This window comes from Arvicola amphibius, chromosome 13, assembly GCF_903992535.2.
Source record: "Arvicola amphibius chromosome 13, mArvAmp1.2, whole genome shotgun sequence".
NCBI lineage: Eukaryota > Metazoa > Chordata > Mammalia > Rodentia > Cricetidae > Arvicola > Arvicola amphibius.
This window is the reverse complement of record NC_052059.1, coordinates 5,857,023-5,870,725: the sequence shown is the minus strand read 5'-3', so window position 1 is coordinate 5,870,725 and position 13,703 is coordinate 5,857,023. Positions and strand designations below refer to the sequence as shown.

At 43.1% G+C, this 13,703-nt stretch overlaps 1 protein-coding gene across 2 annotated transcripts in view; it reads right to left on the bottom strand.

Moving 5' to 3' along the window:
- Window positions 1-2,566: 2,566 nt before the first annotated feature.
- Window positions 2,567-13,703, bottom strand: part of Dct (dopachrome tautomerase) — a 35,130-nt gene continuing 23,993 nt past the window's right edge. The window contains exons 7-9 of one of the 2 annotated variants that reach the window (XM_038310588.1): window positions 6,332-6,533; window positions 3,813-3,818; window positions 2,567-2,739 (exon numbers count right to left, since the gene is read on the bottom strand). In XM_038310588.1, the coding sequence (XP_038166516.1) occupies window positions 2,567-2,739; window positions 3,813-3,818; window positions 6,332-6,533 (381 nt within the window). The remainder of the gene's footprint in view (window positions 2,740-3,812; window positions 3,819-6,331; window positions 6,534-13,703) is intronic. The other variant, XM_038310589.1, reaches the window with a different exon arrangement.

Sequence of the window (13,703 nt, the reverse complement as noted above, 5' to 3'; positions counted from 1 at the left end):
GATGGTTAGGGTAACTATAGCTTTGTCACCTTAGCTGCAGCAGACAACCAGGTTGTTTCCCCCTAAGACTGCAGCCAGCTTGTTGGCTTACTTCATATGTAAAAATCAAGTCTTGCCTTCTCTAAAGCTACTAGGTCTCCTGTTGAGAAAAGGACAGGTTTGCATTGCTAACAGGCTTCATATTAAAAGATAAGCAGGTCTCAGATCTAACTTTCCACCAAAGACACATGGTTTACAGTCATTATTCTCAGTAATAACTGCTTGTATCTCTGGTAAATGATTATATGGGAAAAGTATTAAAGTCTGTGCAAGTTTTGATGGTCTAAGAAAATGTCCTAAGCTATATAAAGGTCTGAGGATATGAGTGTCTGTGTAAGTTTTGAGGATCTAAGCTATATAAAGGTCTGAGGATGTAAAAGCTTAAGTGAGTCCTGAGGGTCTCAGAAAGTGATTTAAGATATAAATGCAGGTTGTAAATGTATAAGTAAGTGATTTAAAGTATGTGGAAATGGAAAATGTTTCTTATTTCTTTCCCATTCTGTTATTGTTACACTAAGATTTCAAAAGTTCAAAGCTTTAACTTTGACCAGTAAAGTTCCGATAAGCTAGTAAAGAATTGACTGCTTGCTGTTCAGTCAGAAGCCCCAGATTTGAAGGGTTTTTTTGGCTGTCTGCTGAGTGCAGATTTAAAGGTGCTTCTCATCAGGTCAAAGAGATCTGTGTCCAATCTATATCTAGCTCTCTGGACAGAGGAAAAAATTGTTCACGCTCCTGAAATGCTAGAGGCTATTGTTTATGAAATGTCACGCATTTTCAGTTCCCTAAACAAGTTTGTCTTACCCATCTGCACCAGATGTGTTTGATCGCATATTAGGGGGAAATTCACAGGCAGGAATTACAGCAGGATGTATACTTGTCCCTGATTGGATCTAGGTTGAAGGTACATCAGGATGTATATTTGCCCCTGATGGGAAATACTCAATCCACTGCAAAACTTGATTTGGGGCCATTTTTCTGGGAAACCAGAGATGGAGCTGGACAGAGTTCATCTACCTGGCCAGTATTCAATTAAAACTTGCTTCAAATTGGGCTTTAAACTGTGGTAGTGGTCTCATTCTCAATTGGTGGGATTAAGAGGGTGTGGTCTGAGTATGTTCCACACCTCCCCAGATGGTGGTATATCTCACAGATACCCTGTGAGTTTGCTCCACTCCCTCCCTTCCCTCCCAAAGTCTGGACATCGTCTGAGTGTGATCCTTCCAGCCCCCACCCTAGCTTCATGGATTAACACCTAACCCCCATTATGAAGAATTAAGAAGGTAAAATTTAAACTATTGTTTTAGAGGTGGGCAAGTAATTAAAATTCAATAAGACTGCCAGAATGAAGCCCCTGACTGAATTCTGGTGCATTCTGTAAAAAGGACAGAGACCACACAGATATAGTCATGTAGTGTTCTATACAACCTTACGATTATTTCAACAACAAAATCACCAAATTCAGCACCTTGTCTTTGACGCCTATAAAACAGTGATAAAAAAAAAACAAAAACTTCTTTTCATTATAAAGTTAGCTTGCTTCATGTGTTTCAATATAATAGTGGAGTGCTGACAAGCTACTCCCCACACACACTATTACTCGCAAAGATATTTTGACTGATCTCAAAACACACTGATCTGCAAGTTTAAAGGAATCTACTCAGTGTTTATACTGTTTTGGGTGGCAGTAGTAGTGGTAATGATGGTGGTGGTGGTGGTGATGATGATAATGGTGGTGGTTGATGTGGGGTTTCCCTCTGTGTGCTGTGATTACCATTAATGAATTAAAAAAAAAACTGCTTTGGACCTATAGCAGGGCAGAACTTAGCTAGGCAGGGAAAACTAAACAAAATGCTGGGGGAAGAAGGGCAGAGTCAGGGAGACACCACGTAGCCCCACGGGAGACAGACACCTGAAATTTAGCCGGTAAGCCACAGCCATGTGGCGATACACAGTTTAATAAAAATGGGTTAAATTCATATGTAAGAGTTAGCCAATAAGAAGCTAGAGCTAATGGGCCAAGCCGTGACTTAATTAATATGGTTTCTGTGTGATTATTTCCGTCTAAGCAGCCGGGGAGGTTGGAAACCAACAAGTGACCTCCCTACAACAGGCAGTGGTGATGATGTGGTGGTGATGGTGGTGGTGGAGGTGGAGGTGGTGGTGGCAGTGCTTTCAGAAAAGGAAGAGGCTTAATCAATATAAGGATTTTTAATCAAGGTCACAGATAACTGACCCCATCACACTTTGGTGATGTGATAGGGCCCAAGCATCGCTGCTAATATGAAATAAGCAAAGCAGCAACTATACGTAAGCATCTCTGTCAGGGCGGGGTGGTCACCATCACTACAGAAGATCACATGTGGGAGTCGTCACTACCAAAGAGCTCATGCAGGGGTCATCATCCCAAAGAAAGCATGCTGGAGACTTTCACCGAAAGCAAAATTAGTGAAGATATATTTAGTTACTGCCTATGCCAGGCAGGACTATGGCGTGGCCAGCCTCTTTCCTAGGGTAAGACAAGAGCACCCTAGGCGTCCTCCGTGTATCTCTTGCTGCTTAGATGTGTCTCCATTAAGGGTGCGTATCCTTTGCGAAGCCTTCTGTATTGAAGGAAAGCCAGCAGTCCCAAGAGACCGACGAAAGCTCCTAGCGTTCCTGTGACCGCCGAGAGGGTGGTGGTCCAAACTGGAGCTTTTTCCGCTGAAATGGAAACAGAGAAGATCCTGTGGTTACAGTTCCATCAGTCAGACACCACTAGTGGAGGAAAGGCTATTTGCCTTTCGCCTGCACATTTTTTTGCAAAGCAAAACTACCCTTGCTGGAATTTTATCTTCTGGTTTCTTGTAGTTTATAACACCCACAACTGTTTTTTTTTTTTTTTTTTTTTTTTTTAGGGAAGCTGGAAATGTTATTCCATTATTTAAATAAGGCTTATTATATTTTGTAAATCTGCTCCAGTAAATGTTTAGGTGCAGAACAAAACCTCTAAGGAAATACAGAACTGCTTTAGTAAGTTAGAAACTCATCAGAAGAGCCCAGATGGTCTTTGGGGGACCATTAAACGAACAGCCCTCAGTAGGAAATTCTGCTATTGTCTCTACCCTCACAATGGATGGCAAATGCATGTCAGAAATGCGATGGACTCTCCTGACAGAGATACTCGCCAGCAGAAGCAAACCGTATCTGCTTCAGTCATGTGAATAAAACCTGAGCCTCTCACATGGCAGCCCTCATCCTCCACTCACAGCCATAGCGTGGAGTCTCCCATGGAGTCAATGTGGTTTTTAAACATATTTATGGCTACGTGTCATTTCCTTACAGCTTAGCAACTGCTGCAGGTCCCCTCCAAGTCATCTCTTCCCACACCTGACCCTCACTTCCAGGACAGATTACATTTCTCATCCTTCCCCAGCCCCCCAAGGGCTATGGCCTGTCTTGGCTGTGTCTCTCCATATGGAATTTCATTGCCCTTTCCTGGCAGGATGCACAATCACTCCTTTGATGCTCGTTCTAACTGCTTTTTCTTTTTTCCTTTCATAATATAATATTTTTATTAATTATTCTAGAATTACATGTACTGTGTTTGGCTATACCTTCTACCCTTTCTCCCAACTCTTTTCAGACCCAGCCTCTATTTACCCACCCACCTCCAACGTCATGTCCTCTTTTTGTGATAACCCAATGAGTCCAATTTGTGCTGTTCATATTCCTGAGCACAGGGTCATTGGCTGGAGCATGCTGGACCTATCAGTGTTCTCACTCATAAAGAAAACTGCTGACTCTCCTCTCTCTCTGACTGTCTCTGTCTCTCTATCTCTGTCTCGCTGTCTCTCTTTCTCTTTCTTTCTCTCCCCAAGAAGCCATCCACTTGTGAGCAGTGCCTCAGCAGTGGATAATGGCTCCTGAGGCTACCTGCCTCAGTGGTAAGCTGTAGTCTGCCTGATCTAGTGTGGGTGACTGTGTAGGAGCTGTATTCTGTATACAGCTTCTTAAAACAGGAAGTTTTGCCAGGCATGTTGGCACACGCCTTTAATCCCAGCACTTGGGGGACAGAGGCAGGCAGATCTCTGAGTCTGAAGGCAGCCTGATTTGCAAAGTACATAGCAAGATCCAGGACTGCCAGAGCCACATGGGAAGATCCTGTCTCAAGGACAAACCAACAAACCACAGAGTTTTATACTGTCCTTTCTTTAAGGAGACACCAAAAAGGACTGCCTCTTACTGTCCAAATCCTGTTTGCCTTTTTAAAATTATTTTTGAATCGTGGTAGCATACATATATTACAGATTTTTACCATCATGGCTTTTTAAAATGTAGTTTGGTGGTATTAAAGTACCTTCACATTTGTATGTGACAGTCATCACCATTGTCTATAAACGATGTCTTGTTTTAGAAAACTGAGATGTTCTAACAAACCTAGGGCAATTCTTAGTCTTCCATAAGACCCAGTGACTCTCTGCCTAGGCCCTTCTGGTACAGCAAGGTGTGGGAGCAAAAGGACTTTCATTTCTGCTCTTTGAAGTTAAGATTGCTTGAGACCATAGAGAAAACAAACCAACAATAAGCTTGTTAGCAGGAGAAAAGGCCTCAAAAGCCACGGCTGTGTAAGTGCATGGGAGCTCCACACTGTGTGAGCCTCTGAGAACCATCCGGTGGGAACTGGGGTGATTGTAGGGAAAGACTCAGTGAGTTTTCAGGGGAAATTAATGGTGCTCCCTGGACTCTGAATGCACCATCAAATCTAGTCTGTTCTGTTGATCCTCTGTAGCACCGGGCTTTAGGTGAATGGGGACTTCAGAGAAAGCCGCTCCCTGCACTCTGGCAAGAAAAGACAATAAAGATGGCAAGAAGGGGGTAGACACATCTTATAGCTCTAGTTGAAAGCATCCAGCCTGCCAACATGCCACACTCTGAGCGAAACCAAGCTTTCCTCCTTTAGACTTCAATTAAAGCCACCTGTGCCCCTCCCTGTCCATCCTTCTCCTTCTTGTGTCTAAAGTACCTGCTCAGCTGCTTGGCAGCTCCCAGTCCTCTCAAGTCCAGTTTTCCATCCGTCGTGTAGGGAAAGTCTTTCCCAAGTCCCTCACTGCTTTCTAACTTGGGTTAGAAGGGGATGAGACTATCCCTCCTCACAACTGCCCAAGGATACAGGGTCATTTTGAGACAGAAGTGTTTGCCATGCGGCAGATGCCACGACCTAGAGCTTCCTTAGCTGCTAAATGAAAGAACTCGAAAGAAACAAGAACTGCGAGAAACCCCTGCGGGGAAACGGTCAGCTGTGAAAGCCAAAAGCTGAACAAGCTCCCAAACCCGCCCTGTCTCCAGCTTCTCCCCACAGTGTGCCACTCCTCAGAGGCCAAGCCCTTCATCTCATCTCCAGGACTTTCCACTCTTGGCAGAGAGTGTCATCTAAGTGCCCGGGCCACTGGCTTTTTTGAGTCTTTCTTCCCATTCTAGAAAAATATCCTTCCCTATTTTCAGTCGGTTGAAATCAGTTTTTCAAGTATCTACAATTTAAAAGCTAGACTAAGAAAGCATGGGTTTGGAAACATGCCATAACCTCCGCGTATCCCCGTCTGCTATGAGGCCCAGGGCCATCCCGGGTACACCTGTCCCTACACATCGGTGTTGCCAAGGCTGATTCAACACACCTGGTGCAGATGTAAAGTAATTTCTCTGTATCAATCAAATAAGCCACAGTTGGCCGTCAAAACTATGCAGTGACTATGTGTAACTAATAATAATAACAATAATAATAATAATAATAATAATAATCTTTTAACATGCCATATTCTATTACTTTCCACAAGAGCTGAGGTTTTGCTATTTTCTGGTCTTTGAATCTTGGGATGATCTCAAGTTTGTCTCAATAATCACAACTCTGCCTGCAGATGAGAGCGCCAGCTCCTGCCTGCCCACAGGTAAGTGAAAGTGGCTTGGACTTCATCAGCTGCGCATCTCAACAGTCACGGGGCAGATTTATGGATCTGATGATTGCAGATAAAACTGTCAGATCAGGCAGAAGAGTAAGGCAGCACCTCTGGAGAACAGGGTCTCTTAACAACTTACAGTTTTCCCAAATGATCTGCACCTAGCCCCTGCATGATGTTTAATTGCTAGCTTAATGACTTATCTTGTTAAATTCAAGGTATTCTCAAAAATAGCCAATAAACTTAACTCAGCCTGAATGCTTCAATTAACAGTGTTGCTTGTCATTACAAAGAAAGAGAGAGAGAAAGAAAGCTGCCTTAGAAGTTGAGTGAGTCATCCACTTAGAAGCTGTATTCCTTACCTGCCAGATCAATGGCATAATTGTAGCCAAGTTGGTCTGCGGTTAGGAAGAGTTCCTCATTAGTCACTGGTGGGAAGAAGGGAACCATGTTGTACATCCGATTGTGACCAATGGGTGCCAGCTCCTGAGGCCAGGCATCTGTGGGAGGGTTGTTTCTCTTCAGCCACTCATCAAAGATGGCGTCTGTAAAGGAGTGGAGGACCTGCAAGACAATCGAACATGGTGCTGATTGACTAACCCAGCTCGAGCCCTCTCAGACAATGGAATGCAGTTCTCAGCACAGGAGAAGCCGTACCCAGCCTAGCCCTGGTGACCGCGACTGATGCTTTCCTAAGCTCTTCGCAATGACATGGACACATCTCCTCGAAGGACATGGGGAAGCCTTTGATCAAGTGGACAATGAGAGTTCATGTTGCAGATGTCACACTGGTTTGGAAACATCTGAGCTCTTCAGCATATTGTGCTAATTATTTCTCTCAGGAGAGAGGCAAATATGATAAATACGTATTTTACTCAAGATTCACCCATTTGAGTTTAGCAGAACAGAAGAGGTAGCATTTACCATGACTGTAAAATAAATGAGCAATAAAGAGAGGAATAGAAACATTGAAAGTGGATTTTCAGATTTTGCTCACCCTTCACCTACTCGATTTATAAACCTTTCCCTTGAATTCTTCATATTGCACAGCAATAAAAAGTCCAAAACTGCTTGAATACACAAAATGCTTCTTTTTATTTTCTCAAAGAAGCTGTAAACAGCTCTTCAAACACTGCAATCGTTATACATTTCAAAACATTGCCTGTGCAATCCCCATATGCGCAGCCCTGATCTTTTTTTAACAGGGTGTAAAAGCAAGAGTTCAGCTGAGACTCCACACCTAGCTGTGAGACTTCTTTCTTGCCTCAACGGCAAGTTGAGGGTGATCATGGTTAACATCTGCTCTTCCTCCTATGTCCTAGAGTGGTCAACTCAGCCACCATACACAAACTCCACCTCACTGGAGAGGCAGCCATTTGGGGAAGAAGCCCAACTCAGTCATACAGAGACACTACATGGAGAAGCCAAGGGGAACAAAGAAGCTAGTCAGACCAGTGCATTGAGATCCTGACACATGCTGGCTCAGTAAAGCTATTCTAGAGGCTCTGTCCAAAGCATAAGAAATTATGAGAAATTAAATGGTTATAGAAGCTCCAAGCCTAAAGTAGATAATAAGAGGAGAGGAAAAGGGTCTAAACAGCCCAGGACAGACTTACACTTACACCAACATGCAGAGAGAAAACTGGCTTTTTTTAACCCTAGTGTGGGTAACTGAGAAGGAGGGGTCCAGAAGGCTTAAGATGAGGAAGACACCACTGAGAGCACTGCAGACATCAGTAGTGGACACCTGTGGGACACCCTACACGACATGTGACAGTGGAAAGATGGGAGTAACACACAACTATAATAGCTTCTATGGTGTGGGAGCTGTTAGCAATGGTGACTGTCACATCAACTATAGCGTACTCTCACTAGTTTAACATGGAACAATGGCTGATGGGAGAAGAAGGGAGGAATTCGTAATTTATCGCGATAAGCAGGCTACTCTTCCTCCGGCATCACATCTTTGTAGATTTAGCTAATAAAAAGACAAGCATTTAGGAGGGCATATGGTACATAATTAGCACTTAACAAATACACTAATTGATATTGTTAGTGCTTGTTCCGTGTCAAATACTACCCTAAGAACTTTACATATAATAACATATTGAAACCTCAAAACTGCCTGAGTTAATGGATGTTATTTTCCTGCAACGCTCAGAGTACTATAAGGAAGGACCACAGCCTGGGGGCCTTAAACACCACAAACTCCCAGTTCTACAAGACAGAGCTCCAAAATAAGATGGGAGTAGAATTAGTTCCCTCCAGTGATCTTTATCGTGGCTTCATCTCCACATAATGCGTGCTGGTCATGTCCAGACTCCTTCTGTCTGTAGAGACATCAATTACCACTGCTTGCATGTCTCTCTAAAGCCATGCTGGAATTCTGTTGCCACTGAAGGTAAACAGTCACGAGGGCTCTGACCCCACAGACAGGTTTCTCTGCTAACTGTGGAGAGGCTGCTCTGAGAGCCATTTCCTCACAGAAAAAATGATTTCTGCCTGCTCTCCCCTCCTTCATCAGACGCCCATCCACACACTGCCTTTCCGCCACTGCCACCATGCTTAGATCCAGCATGAAGACCCACACCAGATGCCTATGCCATGCTCTGGGACTTTCTGGCCTTCAGAACCATACACAACCATACACAAAATGAAATTTTATTGTTTACAATTCATGCAGTCTAGATTTCTGTTATAAGAGAGGGAAGTAAGCTAAGGTCCCTTGTATACTGGGATCAGGGACCTACAATCCTCTAACATGACCTTGTCTGAGCTCATGACATCCAAACGGTCATTTACCAAGTGGTTAGAGACTGGGGCTTCAGTATGCCGGTAAGGGGAGACACAATCTAACCAGAATATAAAGTACAGAGGCATTAAGAGTTTTGTCCCAAAGCACACAGATGGCATGATGAAGTAAGAGTTGGGACCCAGAGTTCTAAAGCCAGAGTTCATTTCACAATAAAATATTTACCTTAGTTAGAATTCACAGTACACCTCTGTACCTGAGAGCCAGGAGGTATGAGTGTGTGCTAGGTGCCTGCAGAGACATGAGAGCCAATGGAGCGAGAGCTACAATGATGGACCACCCCACATGGATGTTAACTTAGGTCTTCTGAAAGAGCCATCTAGTCTAGCCACCAAGCCATTTTGACAGCCTATCCTCATCCTTTTAAAGACAAAGTCAGAGTTCTTAAACCATGTATTTCTTTTCCCACACAATAAACTGTTTCCATCATTGCTCTAACTCTCAGGACTAAGCACAATAGAAATGAGTTTTTAAGGTTTGACAAGGCGGAAGCACAGAACTTGACTTAGGAGCTCCTAAGCCAGTTATAAACTGTTATGGCCACTGAATCCAAATCAGAGATAACACTGTCATTAGGAAAAAGACAAGAGACCCTCGAGACACAAGGAAGATGCAGGGTTCATGCTGCAAGAGGCTAATAACTTGTAGAAATCCTCCCAGTGCAGAGCATATAATTTAAAAAAGCAGACAAAACTCCAAAGCAATTTATAATTGGCAGAGATAAAAGAAAGGAGGAAAATCATGAAAGACAATAGGTCTCATAAGGGTCATAAAGCATACAATAAATGCTCTAGTAGGAACCGCGTACAGAGTGCCCAATTTACAGAATGCAGTAAAAGAGGGGGAGCAGTGTGTTCTGAAAAGATTCAAAGAGTATGATTAATATATGGTGAGTAATAACTTATCCAAGGCTACAAAGAGACAAAGTGTAGCCTGTACAATGAGTGCTTTTGCTAAAGTTGTGAACATCGTCCCTCAGCAAGCAACCTTGGGTTTTCCTTGGGACATTAATTATATCTTTGTTAGACACAAGTTGAAAATGAACTTGGGTATTACTGCTGTAATAGCCAAATGTTATTTCAGGGTCATCTATGAGGAGCAAAGGTCAAGTAAATGCACATTATTATGGACCTTTATCCACTACCTAAGGACATAACTGTATTTTGATATTAAAAATTTAACATTTAAGAAATAATGGGACAAAATTTTGCACAGTCCTTTTCTGCTCTGTTTAAGCAAAGTAAGGAGAGGTACAAGGAGTGGGTGTACTAACTCTCATCTCAGAAGCACAGTGACAGAAAATGTGAGCACATGGCTAAGAAACTTTTTAATGTAACCCTTGCAGGAGAAAGCAATCAATTAACAAACATTCTTCTCACAGGCAAGAAAATACCATACAAGAATGCGTATAAGGAAAAGGCTACTGCCTAAGGGCCTGAACTCAGAGGGCTATAAATCCAGATTCTCGCTGTAGTAGAGAAATGAGAAGACTTTGTGCACCTGGAGACAAGAAGCTTCAAGCAGCTGAGCCCAGCTGCAGAAGGATGTGTGCTTTATTGAGGACCAGCGTCCTGCAGCTTTGCTAACCCTCAGGAAGACATTCTTTGGAGTCAGAGACGCTCTCATGGTGGGAACATGTAGTGTTAGAGGATCTAGATCCGGAACTCAGGGGTGAGTTCAGCCTGATGGTTGAGAAGTCCCAAGGGTGGGTGGGAACGAGGACACACGGGTGCTGCGCTCTAAATAAAACTTCAGGTGAAGTCAGGCAGTGGTGGCGCACACCTTTAATTCCAGCACTCAGGAGGCAGAGGCAGGTGGTTCTCTCTGAGTTCAAGGCCAACCTGGGCTATGGAGTGAGCTCCAACTGTCTCAAAACCCACCCCCCAAAAACATAAGGTGATTGCTCAGCTTTGATACAGCAGGGAGGGCTTAGTCCTGCCTCAACCGGATATGCCAGATTTTGTTGACTTCCCAAGGGAGCCCTTACCCCCTCTGAGGAGTGGATGGAGGGAGGTAGATGGGGAGGTGGGAAAAGGGGTTGAAAGAGGAACTCGCGCTCGTATGTAAAATGAAAAAAAATTAATTTAAAAAAACTTAAGGTGAAAGGCATAAATAAACAAAAAGTTGAGCCAACCTGATACAGTAAAAGAATTCCTAAGGACACTTCGTTTTCAAAGCTATTAAGGCTAGTTGTGGTGGCTCATGCCTTTAGTCCCTGCCCTAGAGAGATCTCTGTGAGTTCTAGGCCAGCCTGTTCTACATAGTGAGTTCCAGGCCAGTCAGAGCTACATGACAAGGTAAAACAAAATCCATGTATGCATATATGGCTATGACTAAATTGTATATAAAGTGCATGGCATACAAGGCCAAACAGTACGATTGTAAAGGGAGCAATGGCGAACACTGGAATTCAGCTGTTACTTCCTTGAGGGGAAAAGTGTTTATGGTTTTGAAATTTCTGAGCACACACAAAGGCTGGGTGCAACGGGTTCTGCTATTAATGACTTTCAAAGGGGTGGCCAGTCAGCATGCATCCCTAAAGAGAGGGAACTCTGGAGGTGTTAATATGGAGTCTGCCCAGAGCTGCCCCCAGGCCATGTTTTTGTTGCAGAATCAGCAAAGCCCTCGGAGTTGAGAACTGAAGCTGATGCTACACCATCCTAGATCTTCACAGAAATCACGGTTTGCCACTAGAGTCATACTTTATCTGATCGATAAGGACATGCATTTAATTCAGTTCTTGGTACCGACTTAGTTCTCAACTGTGTGTGCTTGTGCTTATAAAGCCTAGTGTTGAAAAGGCCTTTAGCATCTGCCAAAGTAGCACTCCCAGATGACCCCAGGGAGACTTCTGCCAGCAGCGGCCAGTCATCCTCCACGGCACTTCTGCTCCTACTCAGACATGATGCGGCTTCGGAGCCAGTGACTGAATGTCTGTTACATGAAAGCTGCATATTAAATAAGTTGACACTGCATTTATGGAACATAAATATAGTAAAACCAATGACCCCCGTCTTTTCAAAAGCTGTGAAAAATTATTCAGACATGCCCTTCGCCAATTAGCATTCGCTCTGCCTAGCATGACCTAACATCACTAAATTAGCTCAGCTATAATGAAAGCAGTTGTGATGGGATCAAGTGAAGAATCGTCTCAACTGACAAAGGCAACGTTGTTGGAAGATTAACAGAGGAAATCGGTGAGTGGGAAACTCTGCTCAGGCACTTCCAACTTGAAGACTCCTCAGCGTCTCTGAATCTTGTGTTCTAGGCCTTGCAAACAAGGAGTGTGGTTTAGCCCAGAGAGCTGTGTGAAGTTAAAATACTATGTCTGCATTCACACCTCTAGAATAGGAGCTGTCATTGAATAAATGCTTGATAATAAAACAGCTTCTTAATAACAGAAAGTAAAATGGGGGATTTGGAGCGCTGAGCCCAGGACCCCACATCTGGCAGGCACACATTCTACCAACCTATGCCTGACCCTAAGAAAAAGTCACTGAGCACATAAGGGCCAGGCTAGATGTGGTATCAGTGACCACACCAGATTTGCATAAACTAAAAATAAATACATAAAATAAAATTTTTAAAATTACACGAACATGTTAGGCTTCCATAAAAATATCAACACAAAGAATGTTGCAACCTGTGAGTCACTTAGAGAAAAAAAAAATCCCTCTTACTAATTTTGATTGTATTGGATATTTGGAATTTAAAAATATTATACATAAGTTATGGTGAAATGAGCATACAGATCATATAAAAGCAAGTACAAGCAAGATTGTTAAATGCATAGAAAAGATGCTGGAGTTCACTTATAAGAGACATTCAAATGAAAATTTTTTCACCTGCCAAATTAGCAAAGAAGGGAAGGAAAGACAGCATAGGAGCGAAGTACATAATAACAAAAGGAAGAGCCAGTGGTGGGTGAGGGTGGTTTTGCCACATTGGAGTCAGGAAGGACGTGCTTTCTGGAGACAGGTTGAGATTTTTATCAAACATCAAATGTTTTATCTACCCTTCAGTCCAAGGACTCCATCTTGTCTGCTCACCTTACCTGCTCTATGTTATTTATCATGATATTAGTTGTAAAACAAAGAATTAGAAACTATTAAATGCCTGCTGTGACCTCAATGTGCTTTGTCCCCATCAAAACTCACATTGACTTTTAATTCCAAACCTAAAGCTGTAACGGGGTTGTGGGAACTTTAAGTGAGTAAGTCATGAGGGACCTGCCTCCTGATTGGCTAATACTCTCTTCCTGGTAGTCAGTAAGTGCCAGAGCTGCCTAAGAGGACCAGAGTCCAGCTACTAGAGTAACTATTACTGAAGGTAGCTTCCTCAGCTCTTGGCTTTCTCTCTTGAGGAACCCTTTCTTGCTGTATTTGCTGTGAGTTGGCTCTACATGAGCCCCTTAAGTCCAGGAGATCCCAGTACCTTCTCAGACCTCCAGAACACGAGCTAAATAAATCTGCCTTGTACAACTTAACCAGCTCCAGGCTTTCTGCTACTGCCACACACAGTGGACTAAAGCAGTGTCCACCTAGGAGAGACTGGTTAAAGTCTGATGATCAATCTGTGCAGCAGATCACCAACCAACCAGAAGACAAGGGAAAGAGTGCACCTTTTATGAAAGGGTGTGGGCTGGCACAGAAGGGAAGTAAAGGAGAATGGACAGGGAGGGGAGAGGAAAGGCAGGGAGGAGAGGGTAGAAAAGGTCTATTGTACATTTCCATTTAATTAAATATATAACTTTTTGCTTCTGTGTCTATAAAATATATGTAGGGTAAAAAAAACAGTAACGAAATGCCTGAAAGATAGCAATGATATTGAGATTTAATTTTAGATATTTTTACATTGTGAACCTCTCATGCACTTTATTCATTTCAAGATTCAAAATTTTAGGGAGAGTGGGAGGTACAGTC